At 38.3% G+C, this 18,165-nt stretch overlaps 2 protein-coding genes and 1 pseudogene across 7 annotated transcripts in view; 2 read left to right on the top strand and 1 right to left on the bottom strand.

The window, feature by feature from the left end:
• LOC113113020 (calcium uptake protein 1, mitochondrial) overlaps window positions 1-2,290 on the top strand; it is a 56,796-nt gene extending 54,506 nt beyond the window's left edge. For all 4 annotated transcript variants that reach the window (XM_026279122.1, XM_026279121.1, XM_026279119.1 and 1 more), the window contains one exon: window positions 921-2,290. In XM_026279122.1, coding sequence (XP_026134907.1) covers window positions 921-1,084 — 164 coding nt within the window. In that variant the 3' untranslated portion in view covers window positions 1,085-2,290. The remainder of the gene's footprint in view (window positions 1-920) is intronic.
• Window positions 2,291-3,724: 1,434 nt separating this feature from the next.
• LOC113113019 (nucleolar and coiled-body phosphoprotein 1-like) lies at window positions 3,725-15,880 on the bottom strand. 3 transcript variants are annotated; one of them, XM_026279118.1, is made up of 14 exons: window positions 15,704-15,880; window positions 15,032-15,087; window positions 14,758-14,915; window positions 14,499-14,608; window positions 14,306-14,411; window positions 14,098-14,228; window positions 13,736-13,853; window positions 13,464-13,526; window positions 12,509-12,577; window positions 9,419-9,940; window positions 8,412-9,065; window positions 7,298-7,398; window positions 6,647-6,707; window positions 3,725-6,544 (listed from the first exon to the last, which is right to left on the bottom strand). In XM_026279118.1, the coding sequence occupies exons 1-13, from the start codon at window positions 15,812-15,814 to the stop codon at window positions 6,687-6,689; spliced, it is 2,220 nt and encodes a 739-aa protein (XP_026134903.1). In that variant the 5' UTR covers window positions 15,815-15,880; the 3' UTR covers window positions 3,725-6,544; window positions 6,647-6,686. The 3 variants fall into 3 exon arrangements, with proteins under 3 accessions (XP_026134903.1, XP_026134902.1, XP_026134900.1); XM_026279117.1 differs by having other exon boundaries at window positions 6,647-6,730; window positions 12,509-12,574; XM_026279115.1 differs by having other exon boundaries at window positions 6,647-6,730; window positions 15,704-15,879.
• Window positions 15,881-16,732: 852 nt separating this feature from the next.
• Window positions 16,733-17,250, top strand: LOC113113288 (28S ribosomal protein S6, mitochondrial pseudogene; annotated as a pseudogene).
• Window positions 17,251-18,165: the final 915 nt, after the last annotated feature.

Below are 18,165 nucleotides of genomic sequence, written 5' to 3'. Positions count from 1 at the left end.
TGTGTGTGTGTGTGTTTATCAGGTTCCTGTTTGAATTCGGAATGCACCAATATCATTTTTGAGACATTGGTTGATACACTAAAAGACTTTTAAATGCTAGTACTAATATATCTGCACTGATACAGCTGCTTCTTCTGTAATTGGGTGTTTTGTTTGGTTTGTTTTTCTGTGTATGTGTTTTGGTTTAGTTTTGTGTTTGGTTAGCGTTATTGTTGTGTTGTTTGCTTTTTGTTTAATTTAGTTTTTGGATTTGTTCCATTTTGTTGTTTTTGATTTTGGTTTGTGTTTTTGTTTTGTGTTTAGTTTAGTTGATTGTTGTTTTGTTTACGTTTTGTTTTGTTTATGTTTTGTTTGGTTGTGTTTTGTTCACTTTTTGTTTTTGGTTTTGTTACCTTTTGTTGTGCTTGGTTTTGTTTTGGTTTCGTCTCGATACATTCATAATATAAAAACGTAATTTTGAGTTTGAATTTTTATTCTCGGGCACATTCATAGTTTTAGTTTTTGCTATTTTGTGAAATTTTGAACGTTTTTTTTTGTTAATGATAGTAATTCTGGTCCACTCACAGTTTTGCTTAGTCATGATTATAAGTTTTATTAATAATTATAATTGTATTCATATTTAATTAATAATTATTATTTTCTTTTTTGGGGGGGAAGTCGTGGTCTAGGGGTTAGAGAGTTTGACTCCTAACCCTAGGGTTGTGGGTTCGAGTCTTGGGCCGGCACTACCTGGACTCAGGTGCCCTTGAGCAAGTGTTTATGTGTGTATTTTAACCAGTGTGATTCCAGAAGCACAGCACCAGTACATCAAATGCTGCTGAGGGTTAATAAGCATATGGAGCTGGAACGCACTGATGGTGATAATTACCCATCATATTTCTCTCTCACGCTTACTCGGTTTCCTTCTCTCTTCTTTTTAGGAAACGGGGAGCTGAGTAATAAGGAGTTTATCTCCATCATGAAACAGCGGCTGATGCGTGGGCTGGAGAAGCCCAAGGATATGGGTTTCACCCGGCTGGTGCGTGCCATGTGGAAGTGTGCCCAGAATACTGCCTGGGACTTTGCCATGCCGAAACAGCAGTAACAGCCGAGACGGCCACCCATTCCCTGATCTTACGCTCCATATGGAGTATAATTAATCATTAAGGGATGAACTCCTCTGGAAGGCACATCTATAAGACGCATGCTACATCCTCGGCCCTTCGGTGCCGTCCTGCATCTCTACTCAACATTCACACAGAGCTCACTATCTTGCATTTATTTCTTGCTGTTGGCCAGTTTTGGAGTTGAATGCACATTTCTACACACACTAGAATGTGACTGAAACACAACAGCGAGAGGTCATCATCAAGTGCCATGAGTTCTCATCTGAAACGAATGTTAGGACTTACCGAGATAATTCCTGATATTCAGCTAACACTCCCCATCACTTCGCTCCTTATTTTGCACTCCTGTTGCCAAATGTGTCCATGTTTCAAAGTCTCCACTTCAGAACTGAATCTTTAGCATCCAGCGAAAAGCAATTCCCATTTTGTTATGAGCTGCATTAATATTTAGAAAATCTGATTTCTGAGTGATGCTGAAAGAGGTCTACTATTAAAACATTTCACAGTACTGAAGTCCGTGCATTTATTTAATAATATGAGGGGGTTTTATTTGATTAAGGCATTTCGAAAAGGTGAACATGTCTTAAATACGCTAATACATAATGTCAGACTTTAACACAAAATTGTGTCCCAAACATTACGGTTCACTAAACACTTTGAATTATTAAAGATAATCATGCTGTCAATAAGTATATTAAGTATTCTTCATTAGCTGTAGGCTGCTTATGTAATGTAATGTGAAACACTAATGTGTTTATAAGCGTTTTACACCAAATTTAAACGTGGCTCATCAAGTCAGAATTTGCATTTGGGTGCAAAAGTCTTAGGCCATTAGGATTTCCACCAACAAAAAAAATGGTTTTAAGCCAGTTATTTCTACTTTTTGCTGTACTGTGTGAGTAGTAAATATCAGTTTACATTTCCAAAACATTGCTTTTGCCATTAGTTGTAATAATAATAATAGCTTGAAACCATTTTTTGTTGATGAAAATCCTAATGGCCTAAGACTAATATATTTATAGGTTATATATTAAGGTGTGTGTGATTTTGAGTACTATATAATTTAGTTTCACATTGCTGAGGTGAATTAGCATTTACTCCCTGCTGAATAACAAACACAAGTCTCTTTCATCATCACATTACACTAATCAAGTCAAGTCTACAATAAACGTATTAAACTTCCAGCAGAGTTGGGTGTAGCGTGTGTTCTTCCTGTTGGATTCATGCAGGACTAGCACTGTAAAAAACTGCAGCTCTGATCGCCAGCATGTTACTTTGTATATACAGTTCGTTGCTGTAAATTAATTACGGTTAAATTATGTTTCATGCTTACATCTTTAACCGCCTACAGCAAAATCCTCAGTTAAAAAGGTGTCCACACTACAGTGTTAGAGTAACACTGAAGCAGATTAATTAAGTGATTATTGTGCATTTGTGAATTTGTGGATTGATAATAACAATCATACTCTTACTCCTGATTTGTCTCTTAATATTGATACTATCAAAAGAACAAGCACTGCTGAGAAATCAGACAGACCATGATAATCATCACTCATAAAAAAAAAATAATAATAATAACGTTCATAAATCAAAGGTGGAGAGCCTAACTAAAACAAACACTGATCTTCACGATTGTGACGTGAAGTGAAACATCATCAACTTCTGTAGACATCTGACAGAAATAGTCATTCTGATTAGACATGCGTGAAGCTAGCAAAAGCTGTTTGTGATGTTTTAATCTTTTCATGTAAGTCTGTGGCTGAAGTCAGTTCTTGTTTTTGTCTGGTTTCTCTCTTCATCAATCATTCTGCTTGTGAACAGCAGCTGTTTATCAGTGTCTGAATTCACTCAGTTTTCATTCTCTCAACTCGTGTAGGGAATAGTGAATGAGGGTGTAGGGCGTGATTTGACACAGCCTCTGAGTGTCAGCTTTGAACGCTGTTAATTCACAATATATCAGCAAGCTACTTTCTTGAAAATGGCAAATATTGCCCATAATGCTCTTTTTTTAATGAAAAACAGCATGCTGCTGTAAAAATGTGGCAGTTTTACAGCAATTTTTAACAGTGCATGATACAAAGCAAACCTTAAGTAATTTGAACCGTTACACCCCTAATACCTACTCAATATCTTCTTAGATATGGATTTCAATCCTTAGTGTTTGATTAGTTTTACTACAGTAAAATGTCTGTGTGAACACATTGGACATGTATAGGCCCCTGACATCACAAGGTGAAGATTGCTTCGTTTGGTAAAGAATGGATGCTCCTTAAAGTATATCCATTGTTGTAGTCCCTCAGCACATGTGGTGTGTCGTTTTCATGCATCCTCAACACTGCAGTACTTTTTGAACAGATCAACAATGGGAACATGGGCAACATTTACAATCTTATGACATTAACATCCCTTAAAGTTTGCTACACCGGTTATTTCTTGGCCAGGGAGCATTTGAAAAAGAGACTATAATCTCAATATGATTTCCCCTGGTTAAATAAAGAAATAATATGTCCTATTGAATACAGTATTCTTTGAACATTTAGTCTTTTACTACAGGCCTCAGCAAAAATGCTGACCTTAAATGTATTACAAAACAGATTGGTGCACATCTCATTACAATGTTTTTGATGCTTTTACATAATTTATTTTGTACTTTCAAGTTAAGAGTGAAGAAAGAGTATTGTGTGAAAAGTAAAAGAAAGAAATGTGCACATATGAAATGGATGGCTTTGGGTTCAGTTGTTGAATGTGCATGTTCAGTAGGAAAAGTACATTGTGGTTGCCCATTGTAAAAATATCCTTAAAGGTACAAAATTCAATGTTTCTTTACATTTAAGGTACAATTCTGTCCCATTAAAAAGGTATTGCCCCAGTGACAATGGTTTTCTTGGAGTAGAATATTAAGGGCATAACAGAAAAAAGTCAATAAAAGCATAATCTGGCAGATCAGAAAGCCTTTCCTACAGTAACAAAACTGCATGGGAACACGAAAGCTGAGGATCTAAATGCAGTAGTTTAGAGGGGGAAATCCACAACTGTAATCAAAACAGGCATAAAGGTCAAAAACAAGCAGTCCAAACAATGACAGAGTTCAGAGCTGAGGCAAACAGAGTGGTCCAGATAAAACAGACAGAATATGAAGAAAAAGGAAAACATGAGAGAACCAGGATGAAACACTCAGAACTGCAGTTGAGACACGCAAGTCTTTTCAAAGAGTGACTGAAAACAGGTAATGAGACACAGGTGAAAACAATCAGGCATGATGAGCCCACGCAATGGGTTATGGGAAATGCAGTCCAAATATAGTGGTACAGTATGGGTCCTCTGTTGGATCTCCACAGTGGACCTGATGGCCACCACACCAGAGCTGATAGGACCAAAGCTCCCCACGGTGGAGCCAATGGAGCACTTCAGCAGAGCTGATGGTGCAGGGGACCACCAAGATAGCTCAGGCAGATGGAGCTACTAATTGAGAGCACAGAGAATAGAAACGGCCCTTGTGGCCATAACGGCACATTCAGAGAGTTCATGAACAACTTTCATGGTCTTTCCAGGTTGTGAAAGAGGATTAAAACAAAAAACTTTGTAGGTTACAGCTGTCAGAAATGAATAGGAAGTGTAGAGGCCAGTCCACTCTTCTTCTAGTCTCTTCCATAGTTTGGTGACTTTCTTAGTCTTAATTTTGTCACCAAGGATTTTCCAGAGATTTTCAGATGGGTTTAGATCAGGACTATCCATGTTCAGGTTTTGCAGTGTGTGAGGGAGCATTGCCTTGCATGAAATTGCAGGCTGATTGGGAGGAGCATGCAGGGAAGGTACTGCATGTTGCTTAAGGAGGTTCTGATCAACATTTGCATTCATGTAGCTGTAAAAGAGGCCCAACTTCTGATGCCCGAAAACATCTCCCGAACCATAACACTTCCTCCTCTACCTTTCACTGGCTTCTTTACGCAGTTGGGCTTCAGTCATTCCTCAGTTTGACACAAAACAAAATGCTTCCCATCAGACCCAAATAAAATGGAACTTGCTTTCATCACTAAAGTGAACTGTGGACCAGTTCTCCTCTCTTCACACAACATGCTACTCAGCAAAGGTGAGCCTAGCTTTTTGAATCTCTCTGCTGATGAGAGGCTTGGTCATTGCAGAGTGTGCTTTGAGTTTCAATTCTTTAAATCCCAACCCTGTTCACCACTGAACCGTTGAGCAATTCCAGCTGCAGTGTTGAACCAATTCTCCATTGAGTGTCTCTGCATTATTCTGTCTTATGCATTTGACTTACATGGACGACCAGCCTTTTTGGGAGACTCAAATGAATTAGTGACATTTGAAACCTGCAATCTTCTAGAAATCACAAATTTGGAATAACCATTAATAACTTGGGGGTCTCTGTAATTGTTCTCTAATGTTGATCAGGTCTTTTTCAAATTTGTATGTTTTTATACTGTGCTTCAGAATTAAATTTATGAAATATGCTTAGAAATACTGTCCCTTTTACAACATACATTATTAGATAAATAGATTTTTTTGGCTAAACCTGTAACCTGGTTATTTCCAACACTGTTATTCCTAACAAATTGATATATATATATATATATATATATATAAAATTGTCATTGGTAGACATTTTGGCAAACCTCACACCAAATTAAACAGGACACAGTTACGCTCTTTCTGGGACGAACAGTTGAGTTTCAGTCCATGTTTTAATTACAGTACTGATAATAAAGGAGACCAAATTACAAATTCCTGCGTAACATATGAAACCATAAAATATTAAAACTAAACTATATAAACGTATGAGGACGATTCGTGTGTTATTGTAAGGGTGGTCTTCCAGTGTCTGTCAAACAGAAGAGTCATTAACTACACAACTTCTTCAAACAGGACAAAATCACCAGGCTCAAGATACACAGGCTCATAAAATGTTAACGCAACCATAAATGACATTTCATTTACAAGAAAATCATTGTAATTTCTATTATATTAACAATTACCTGTTAGGACAACTGTATATAATTTGTCAAGCCAACTTTAAGAAACATTTTACAGTAAAGCCAAAACCATTTTTACAGAGAAGCTAATCGAAAGGCCTAAACGCAATGACGCGGCGCCACCATGTGGTGTCTAACTGCATGAAAGAGTGTAAATACACAACCCCAAATATTCCTGAGCCTTCAATCAATACCCAACAGAGAGCAGACGGCTCAAAACAGTGCCTTTCAGAGCTGATATTGTGGGAAAGAGGGATATGGAGAGTTCAGAGGTTCATTTAGTTTGTAATCTCAGTCGCTGTCAAACTTAATGGAGTTCACTGAGGTGGAGATCGCACCTCCTCTATAACTGCCACGCTTCTTCTTGGTCTTCTCATGCCGGAAAGATTTGCCCTTGGTAAATTTAAGCACATTGTTGGCTTTCTGGCCCCAGTCACCATTGGCTCCCATCTGAAGTAAAGAACAGAAGAGTCAGACCTTTTGAAGCACCACACACGCATGTCTCTTCACAGTAAACGTTGGGCTGACATGCGTTCAAGTTTACTGTCTTACCTTTGCATCGAATGAATTGTTTGCCAGGCGGGGATCCAGCTCAATTTCCTCGTCTCTTACTCTACGAAAAGGAGCATTGGTTTCCTTTAGAAGTCACACAGAGAAACAGAAAACATATTTAAGAACAAGTGCATAAGCAAACCGTGTGGGTACATGTATTTCCAGTAAGAGGGGGCACGGCTGATTGTAAATGTAATGTTTCTGGCTTCCAGTGTCATCTCCTTCCAGCTATTTCTAGCTGTACAAAACCGCTTGATATTGCAAACTACGTTTTAATGCATTTTCCTAATTATTAACACACTGGGTTGTAGCAGCTACAATTACATAATCTTCTCATTAGTTCCCTACCGTGGCTAATGAAGCGAAAGTTTTGCATATTCACAGAAAACAGCTAGCTTCTGCACTGAAAAATAAAATGGACTTGCCAGTGTGGAGCTTCTTAATGTGGAAAGAGGACGTTTCAGTATGTGATGTGAAGCACCAGTGCCACTTGCATCAAAGCAAGAATCACTGGATCAATAAATACTAGGATACAGACTTCAGTGTTATGTGAATTAGATTCGCCCACCTCCAGATTCCCAATCTGACCCTTGGGTGTGTTTGAATATGCACTGTACGAGAGCCAACATCAACACAATCACGCTCGCTCACCTTCTGTTTGGTTCTGGGAAAAGTGTGAGGTGTGGAGGTGGTCATTTTGTTCTGGGGTGTTGTCGTCTCTTCCTCTTTGCCCTTTTTTTTGCTCTTTGTGCCTGTGTTCAAAGAGAAGAGAACCGGAAGAACAAAATGTGAGGGGTCTACAAAAGGGCTAGATGGTTTAGAAGATGATCAATATCAACAGTTTTGATGCCCTAACCAGGTGGAGCAAATGCACTCTTCCAAGCTGAACCGAGTCTGTTGACTTGACCTGCACAAGCAATATGACATTTGTTTGAATGAGTGTCCTATGTAAGCAGCAATTGTTATCATAGGTTCGCTGCCAATATTAACCCAGAAGAACGTGTACTGCAATTAATACAATGCCACAGTAGTACTGATGATATTTGCATGTGCATTTTTATGCTTATTAAAATATCACATTGTTAGCTTAGCAACATGCAAAAGGTTTGCTTTTGACTTTAGTGGGGACATAAAAGCAGGATATTTCAGCTAACGGTTTACTTTGTTCAACAACTAAACAACTCAGGATGCTGTTTAAAATCCTGCTGAATAAACCTCTTCCGGTTCCCAACAGAGTGAAGTCACATACACCTGGGATGCTTCGAATGCGAGTAGAAGATGGGTGACAGGTTACATTTGAATGTTTTTATTAGTCAGCTGAACCCACTAGATGCAACTTCCTGCTATGTTCATTCAAACCATGACAATAAAAGAACTGGTGCATATCTCAATTGTTTTTCTATGCAACTAAATTTACATCTTTGATTGCTGCGCTCACATTTTCAAAACACCATTTCGAGTTAAACGAACGTTTTCCCATTGCACTGAACTTCATCTTCTGTGCGAACAGCCCCATAAAATGTGCGGAGTGATGCTTTCGTCTCACACGTAAGAGACAAGTTAAACTTATGTCTTAAGACTTTATACTACTACCCTGCTGCCCTTCATCATCGAGCATAAGAAGTGCCGAGTAGTGCTTTACTGTTGTTTTGAGGAGTCACAGGAGAAATCTGACAGGTTTGATCGAGTAAGTAATAAAAACTAGCCTGGGGACCAGTACCAAACAAAACACCTTGCTCTCAGACACGCGGAGTACTGTGAATACCGTTTGTTGTGACAGGAGTCTTGGTCGTCTCCTCTTCTTCAGATGAAGAGTCCTCAGCTTTGGTCTTCGCAGCAGGTGGGGTCTTCACAGCTGGGGTTTTAGGAGACTCCTCTTCATCAGAGCTGCTGTCACTGGAGGAGGAAGACTCTGCCGTCTTCTTAGCCGGCGTCTTCGCTGCTGAGGTGGGTGTTTTTGTTGTAGCAGTCTTTCCATTGGTGACGGCAGGCTTGGCGGGAGTCTTCTTAGCCTCGGTCTCAGAGTCTGAGCTGTCAGATGCAGAGCTACTGCTCTCGGCTTTCTTGGCGCTAACTGGAGTCACGGCCGGCTTAGCTGCTGACGCTTTGGGGGTCACAGTAGTCTTCACTTTCTTCTCGTCTTCACTGGAGCTGTCCGAATCGCTGCTGCTGGTCTCCGCTGTGGTCTTACTGGCTGGAGCAGGTGGTTTGGAGGCAGAAGCAGGGCTCTTGGTAGTAGCAGCCGCTGCTGGTTTGGACACCGGTGTGGTGGTGGCCTTCTTCTGAGGTTTCTCATCATCTGAAGAGCTGTCCGAGTCCGAGCTGGATTCGGCGGGTTTGACTGCAGGTTTAGGAGCGCTCAAAGCCTTGGACGTGGCTGCTGGTTTAACTGGGGCTTCATCTTCAGAGCTGTCTGAATCTGTGCGAGAGAAAACAGATCTATGATTAATACAATCTTGATCAACAGCACTCAAATTATAACACTATTTCTCTAGATCTTTTAATCCACTGCCACATCATTTCAGACTTGTATGACTTTAGAATTTTTTCTAAATATTTCTAATTGTAAAATTACCAAAAAGGAAAGCTTAAGGCTTCAGAAAAATTGGTATAGCCTTGTTATTTTCCTTTGTATGGAAAAAGAGCATCATGAACATTTTTCAAAACATCTACTTTTGTGTTCCATTTTTGACAATCTTACATTTTAATGTAACAAGACAAATAAATGATGACAAAATGCAAAACTTTTTCATGGACGTGATGACAACAGACCTGAACTTGAGGAATGGTCTTTCTTAGCAGGGGTCTTCTTTGGGGGAGCAGCTTTAGCAGGAGCAGCCTTGGCTGGGGTTGGTTTTGGGGCCGGTTTGTCTTCCTCAGACTCGGAGCTCGATGATGACGATTCTTCTGCAGCAGGCTTGACTTTAGATGCTGTTTTCTTGGCTGGCGCAGGTTTAACTGGGACAGCTTTAGCTGCTGGTTTCTTGGCCTCCTCCTCATCGTCTGAGTCTTCAGAGCTAGAAGATGAAGCCTTGTCTGCAGCAGGGGTGACTTTAGCGGGTGTAGATTTAGCAGATGCTGCTTTAGCGGGTGTAGATTTAGCAGATGCTGCTTTAGCAGGTGTGCCTTTGACAGCAGGCTTTGCTGCTTCGTCCTCTGAGCTTGAAGATTCGGAGCTTGAAGAGTCCTTTTTCTGAGCAGGAGCGATCTTTGCAGGTGCTTTCTTAGCCTGGGCTGCTTTAACCACAGCAGTTTTAGCAGCTGGTTTCTTTGCTTCATCCTCTGAACTTGAATCTAAGAAAAAGAAAGCAGTTTATTAGCACTTTAAATTAACTGAAAAATGAGTGTTTAGTATACTATTGTCATTCTGCATTACTGACATTATTTTTCTAATTAATGCTGTGTAGTTGCTTTGCCTCCATCTGTATTGTTAAAGTGAAAGTCCATCCCCAAAATTGAAATTATTATATATCATTAATCACTTACCCACACCCCCATGTCGTTCCCATAAAAAAAAAAAAAAAGTTTTGTTCGTCTTTGAAACACAATTTAAGATTTCGGATGAAAACCGGGAGGCTTGTGACTGTCCCATAGACTGCCAAGTAAATTACACTGTCAAGGTCCAGAAAAGTATGAAAGACAATGTCAGAACAGTCCATCAGTGGTTCAACCGTAACGTTATGAAGCGACGAGAATACTGTTTGTGAGTGAAGAAAACTAAAATAACGACTTTATTCAACAATTCCTTTGTCAGCAGTCTCTTCTGTGTCTCTCCACATCGCTCATCTGTGTCAGCCGCGCCACAAGCATGCACTGATTCTGTGGATTTGTACTTTTCTAGACCTTGACAGTGTATTTTACTTGGCAGTCTCCAGGTTTTCATCCAAAATATCTTAAATTGTGTTCCAAAGACGAATGAGCTTTTACGGGTTTGGAACGACATGGGGGTGAGTGATTGATGACAATTTTCTGTTGAGGTGGAGTATCCCTTTAAAACCCTCTGGAGTCTAAGGGTATTTTTGGGGCCTTGAGAAGTTTTGTCATGCCCTGACATTTGTGCTTTTTTCAGTTTCTTATAAATATCTAAATGGGTAAAGTATAATATCACTGTAATCAGCACAAACTGGGCTATAATAATATGTGAAACCCATGCATGTACATGATTGTATTTTTGAGAAAAAAAATGTTATGCATGGTTAGTGAAAAACTAAAAATGTTAAATCACTTGAATAAGGGAATAAAACACATACATAAAATTGGTTGCGGGAAAAGTTGAGAACTGGAGCTTGTAGCCTAGAATTTTTCTTTCTAAATGATGTGAAAATCATCTTGTTTACTCACTCACAGAAAACAATATATTGATTTAAATTTTCTAAGACACTTTTTGTTGGTAAAAGTCATATGCGAGTAGGCGTCAACTATCATGAATATCATTGTGATTTACACCTGAGAAGACAAAGGCCCGCATAATGAGCCTCTCATTCAACTGTGCCACTCTGAGGGAGGACTTACAAGAAAGAATGTGAGAACAAAATAAATCTATATAATTTTATGTTTGTAGTTTATTAAGAATATATTTAATTATCCCACAACATAATTTAATATCCACTTGGGGGAGCAGTTAAACAGTTTATTAGGAACAATCAAAGCTGACTTTCAAATTTTTTGGCATCCTTTCTCTAGTCACACAATCCTTCAGAAATCCTTTTAACAATCTTATTTTCTACCAAATAAACCCCATTTATTATCATCATTATTATTATTATTATTATTATTATTATTAATGTTGAAAAGAGCTGATAATATTTTTCAGGTTTTTTAGGGGGAATAAATTGAAAGAACTGCATTGTTTTTACATTTGTTAGAGTTATCTCTATTTGTCACATTTATATTATTTACATCAAGCTTTTGAATGGTATAGTATTGTATATTGTTATTGAAACTTCATAATGTTTCACTTGATTATACATTTAGTCAGGAATTATAGTTTGGAAAAAGTATTTGGAAAAAGTCTAACTAGTAAAATGTTTACACGTTATGTGAAAACTAGTACAAATAAATAAAAAGAGACTTACTCATGTTTATGATCTCTGCTGAATAAAGTGCTTCATTCTTTTTTCTGAGGAAATCCATTTCTCAAATCCTCAACCACATCACATCTTTTTGGGGTGAATTATGTCTTATTCCTCTCATCGCGAAGCAAAAAGTAAAATAAAATAAAAACTTGAAGAATAGTCTCGCTGCTTTTTCTTCTGTGTGGGTGTATTCAAGCCGCGCGCTTCAGTTTGAATCTGAATAGCGCGTTAAGCTCGGGGGCGTGGTCACATTAGATATAATGAGCGGAGATATGAAAAACAGACATTGCGTTGTTTTCATATGGATTAATTTATCTCAGAATATTTGTTTTCGGCAGCACTTGTTTAGTTGTAAAGTAGACATGTCAAGCTTTCTATAGATATCTCTCTCATGTCTCTTCGTTGAGTATTCACGGAGTTACAGTTCATTTTAATGAAATGTTTGTACATGACGCTCAGCGGAGATAAAGACTGTAGACAGCGCACCTTGTTTGTTATCTTTATTTTATAAGTGCACAAAGTTTTGTTGTTATGTCTGTATCCAAAAAAAAGTAGACCCTTTACAGATTCGATTGATGTATTGCTCTTATCTGTACGATTAAAACTGAGAGTGTAATTTAAGTTCTTTTCGGGGTTATCAGGTGAAAATGACTCAAAACGCATATATGAGTTAATCGACTCGAAAGGGTTAAAGAGCATTATTTAAATATAGGTGACTTGACAAAAAAATAACAAAAGGTCTCCAAAAACAGCTGTGTGTGGTGATGATCAGCAGAGAGGGCATTACCAGAGCTGTCCGAACTGGACGAGTCCTTCTGAGCAGCAGCTTTGGGAGTCACAGTCTTCCCTGGAGCTGCTGGGAGACACACAATAGGAAAACATTCAAGAAATTATATTTAGCTCTAAGAAAAAAAAGAAAAAAAATTAGTTTATGATTATTAATTATTATGATTAATCATTATTATGATTATTATCCTTGATTATTAAACGTCGACCAATCCAATTACAATTTATATATATATATATATATAATCTACACCTTATAATACACTGCCTTTGGGGAGTTAGTTTAATGGTTAAAGTTAAACTATTTTCATTCAAACCAGAAAATAAAAGTAGCATTACAGTAATGAGAATCACCAGTGATTATGAAAAATTAAGCATACAACATTTAGACGAGGAATATAGCAATACTGCTTTATTAAAAAAAATAATAATAAAAAAAATCACAATTTTATAAATGTATCGCATGTAAAACTAATGTTAACATGCTTGTATAAAGCCATAAGAATTACTTAAATTCATAGACAGGATCTTACCAGAATAACTAAAAGCACAATGAATACTAACTGCAGAATTGATTATTGTAGATACATTCAGGACTTTTTCTGCAAAGCGTTCTCAATTAGAGAAAATTAACAAGAAGAAAAAAAAAGACCCACAAGAGTTAATTACGGTGAAGAGCTAATTTAAAAGTTTAACATTTTTGTTCTTTATTTTAGTTTATTTTGGGACCAAACTTGCAAATAAACCTGAAAAAAAAAAATGCTTGCTCTGCAGCCTGAAATGAAGACGGACAGAGTTTGTGTTTCCACCAGTTGCATTTACATCTAAGTGAAAGATATAACACCACGTCAGGAAAAAAAAAAATCACCGAGTTGGAAAAAGGATTGATGGAAATGTGTAAATTAATAATTTTATTGCTACTATTATTATTATTATTATAATATCTATACTCTTACCAGGAGCTTTGACTGGAGCAGGAGTCGTCAGTGTTCCTGGAGGCGGGACGGCATTGAATGGACCTGGAAATAGAGATGATCTTCAATTTCATGTTTGTCTCCACTTTTTCCTTATAAGATTTCCAACCATGCTCAGATGAGGCATCCTCACAACTTATACTAATGGTGATCAACGTCAGGATAACGTTCAAGATCACTGTACTGGATGTTTGAGCAAACCCCATTTCTTAATGCAACTTTAATGTGAATTATTTTTAAATTAGTAGTAATACCAGTCTTGGGTTTCTTCGTAGGAGGAGCATCTTCCTCATCTGAGGATGACTCCTCACTGCTGGACTCTGCAGGTTTAGCTGGAGCGGTCTTCAATAGGACTGGTTTTTTTACTGCGCTCTGTGATAAAGTAAACAAATGCATTTATTTATTTTGCATTCTGAAAGAAATAAAAATAAGTCATAAGCTCCATTATGTTTACAATCTTAAGAAATGTTTTAAATTGTTAAACAAAAAAATCGATTAGACATCCTTTTCGCATATTAAAATGTAATTTAACCATTAAAACAGACAACCATAACAAAAACTGAAAAAGAATGAGAGTAAAAAACCTGATTTCTGAAGCATGATTAAGTTAATGTACCTTCACTGGACCCTCGTCCTCTGATTCACTGGAGCTGTCCTCGCTGCTGCTGCTGTCCTGTTTCTTCTGAGCTGCAGACCCTGGAGTGGACGCCGGTTTCGGGGTCCCTGCCGCAGGCTTGGCCTTGGCTCCTGGAGACCCCAGATCACCGCTTTAAACAAGTCTTTGAGCAATCACAGCTGAAGCAGTACACAGACGTTCAGCTCACCTTTAGCTGGAGCTTTGGCCGGCTCCTCATCCGAGTCCGACTCCTCGCTGCTGGAACTGGGGTCTTTCTTCCTGACGGGGGCTGCAGGTCTCACAGCGGCAGGCTTCTGCGCAACAAATCAACAAGATCCAGCTTCAGGAAGAGGCATCCTAACACACACACACACACACTTAAACAGCTGCAGCTTCCTGACCTTTGCTGCAGTTTTAGCCTGAGCTTCATCCTCCGAGTCGCTGGAGTCTTCAGAGCTGCTGCTCTTTTTAGCAGCTACAGCTGCTGGCTTCTTTGGAGCAGGAGCTTTCGCTGTTAAATGAATAACATGTAGTTAAATACTTAAATAATTCAAATAGAAAAGTCATTTTAAACTGTAAAAATTCATTGCAATTTTACTGATTTTATTGTATTTTTAAGCAAGTAAATGCAAGCTCGGTGCACAAGAAACAGCTCTGTACCTTGTCCTTTGACTTTCTTGGCAGGTGCAGCTTCTTCTTCACTGCTGGAGTCCTCACTACTTGAGCTCTCAGCAGCTTTCTTGGCTTTCTTTGCTGACGGGCCGTTGACCGCCGATGGGCCGCTGGGGACTGCTTTACGCTTTTTGGTTTCTGGGGACCTTGAGCACGCAAATAATGGAAATTACAAGCCAACAGTGGAAGTGACAAGTATTACCAAACCAAGAGTGACCTAAAGTTGTCACAGAAACAATTCTGAGATACCGCGTGTACATACTTCACCCAAAAATTGAAGATGTCCAAGAGATTGTCCTCATTTTGGTCTTGAGGTTTCTAATGAGATGAAATGGATACAATTGTAAATTAATATAATACAAGCTTTAGAATACTAAAACGTACATAAGTATAATAAGTGCAACTACAACCTATAAAAGTACAATTAGTAGTAAAAACCCCAACTTTGTTTTCTTAGAGACACATTGAATCAAGACTTCTGTGGCTAAAGCTAGATAACAACTGTGTGAATCATTTATGTAGGTTAAATGTTTGTTTTTGTTTTTTTGATTAGCCTTGGCCTTAAGTTCACCCTTTCCACTTTTTTGTTTGTCATCTGTTATATGATTTTATAATTCTTAATGTAAAGACAACAGACACGACTAAACCTGTTGAAAAAGTCCTATCTTTAAAGAATGATGATGATTTTTTTTTTTTTTAAGTCAAGCACAGGTTAAATATGTAAGAAAAGCTAAGCTGTAATGACACCGGTCAAATGATACAAAAACCGTCAGAAGTTAAACGCATTTTAAACACATCTTTAGCGCGGCTCATAAACACGTGTTTCACTCAAGCTGCGTGTTAATTCTCACGCGCGTGCGTTAGTGCAGACACAACACATGACAGAACCGCGCGCGCACGAGGGGCTCTAAGAAACACGCACAAAGACTCTTACCACTTTAGCCTGCTTTAAAAACTCTTTTGCGGCTTTGGCGAACTTGTTTTCCACGAGAAACGAGTACACATGCTGGTAGAGATCGCTGGGCACCGTACTGTCTTGCGCCATCTTCGTTGCTCTCGTGCGGAGGAGGTGCGCGATTGGCTTTTTCTCCGTCACATGGAGAAGCTGACAATGTCGCACAATAAGTGCGTCACACTACTTACACGATCGCGTTACGGTGCGTGTATCCTTTGGTCATTTGATTTATCTACTTAGAAAAATTAGTATCGCCATATCTTATTCCATATTTTATTCATATGTAGATCTAATAGGCCAAAGTAAAATTTTAAATGCCGCTTTATTGGTTATGGATAAAGTTATTTATTCTGTTTTTGTCAATAGCATGCAGCAGCCGTGAAATATATACGGTACATACATAAATATAGTCGTGAAAAAAAAAATATATATATACATATATGAAAGGTATATTATATTTATTATAGGCTTTAATGGGCGATAGAGGAATAAGGATCTCACACCCAGGAAGGAAAATTCTGATAGCTTTTAAGTTAAATCAACAATATCTTTATAACAGTATAAATATCAGGTTCCTTATCTCCCATGTATTTCTTAAAATAATATTTAAATACTTATTTTTATGAACAATGCTCTGTGGTAAATTATACCACACACTGCAATACAATGATGATTAAAAAACTGAACAGGCTTCCTAAAAACCCTGATATTTAACGTAATGTGATCATTTAGAATGGATATCAAATATGGTTAACTATAAGGATTATAAAAGTTATATAATTTCAGTTTTGATATTTTTAAGTGTCAACATATAACCTTTATTTATTTTTTATGCTTTGTAATGTTTTACTTTTTAATAATTTCTGCAAAGCAACAATATTTCATTATGAACGTATCCCATATCTTGTAACAACATATAGTATGTTTGTTTTGCACGTGCAATAACGCAAGAGGTCAAGGTTTTATGTAGAAATTCACATTAAAATCGATTGAAAGTCATCGTGAGGAATGAAGTCTAACCCTCCCGTGCTGAAGGTGGAGCACTACATCAACCTCCACGCGTGTCCTCGCAGGATCTCCTTGAAGAAGACACACATGCACCTCCGAGAGCCGGTTATTTTTGATAAATAAACTCCGTGGCTCCTCCGTCCAGACAGCACCAGGAGATGCCTCGGTATGAGCTGTGTGTGATCCTGAAGGCGATGCAGAGGCCGGAGACTGCGGCGGTGCTGCGGCGCACGGTGGAGACGCTGCTCGCGCGCGGCGCAGTGGTCCGGAGTCTGGAGAGCCTCGGCGAGCGCAGGCTGCCCTACAAGATCTCCAAACACGACTCTCGACACACGCACGGAGGATACTTCTCCGTCGACTTCCACGCCTCGCCGAGGATCGTCAGCGAGCTGCTGGATCACCTCGAGCGGGACATTGACGTGCTGCGCCCGACAGTCCTAAAGAAAGACCCCGAGCGTCCCCAGGCGCAGTGCTGCGGAGCACAGGCGGCCAAACCAAAGACTGCCACCTCCAGATAAACGAGAGGATCCCTGGCAGAGGACTAGCATTGCTTAATTTCAGGTGCTGCTTTGATATGCAATGAATGCAATATGCGCTGAGGTGTTCAAATGCTTTTTAGTTCTCAGTCCACATATTTTTGTATTATTATTTTTTATTTTTTGCTTTTAATAAGATGGTACTGTAGTTGTGTCATAAGTAACTTCTTGTCTTTTTTCCCCCAGGACTGTGAAGATGTGCTCATCTGCTGGATTATGTGAATGGACTTTTGAAACAAGACGTCAGCATCCTTTTTATAGTTCATGCATTTATGTCAGCTAATTATGTAATGTGTGTTTCCACAAAGAACATATGACCTCTTTGCAGGATCAGCAGTTTTGGAGTATTTCATTTTAATATGACAAATGCTACTTCAATAATTACGTGCTCATAAATAAATAAAATATAAACATTAAGTTGTTTATCTCAGTCTATGAAAGTTATACTGTTCCACAAAAGAAATTTGGAAATAAAAAATACATTGAAATCAGGTAAGATGAGGAGAGTTCAATGATTGCAAGATTTAAACTTTTCCTTTTAGAGAACTTCAAAGAAACAGTCACCAGAGAAAATATAAAGCACATCAGTTTACACATAAAAAGCCACATTAAATGAGAAGTAAAAAGTACAATGTTTTTTTTTTCCTCAGTCTCTTATAATTTTTTCAGTCTTATTTCTTGTACAGTGATTTTATTCATAATCTTATAGAAATGTTGGCCTTGACTAATGGCATCATGGGGGGGGGGGGGGGATCTAAGATGTTTTTTGTTTGTTTGTTTTTTAAAATGTCTTGTCTAATAAGCATCCATTATTTTAAGAAGTGTCAAACAAAAAAAAAAAAGAGGAAATCCATATACAAATGTCATACAATTAGATTTTAATGGTCAGGTTACATT

The sequence above is a fragment of the Carassius auratus genome, chromosome 13, assembly GCF_003368295.1.
Source record: "Carassius auratus strain Wakin chromosome 13, ASM336829v1, whole genome shotgun sequence".
Classification (NCBI taxonomy): domain Eukaryota; kingdom Metazoa; phylum Chordata; class Actinopteri; order Cypriniformes; family Cyprinidae; genus Carassius; species Carassius auratus.
Note: the sequence above shows the minus strand (reverse complement) of the source record. Positions and strands in the feature narration are given on the sequence as shown.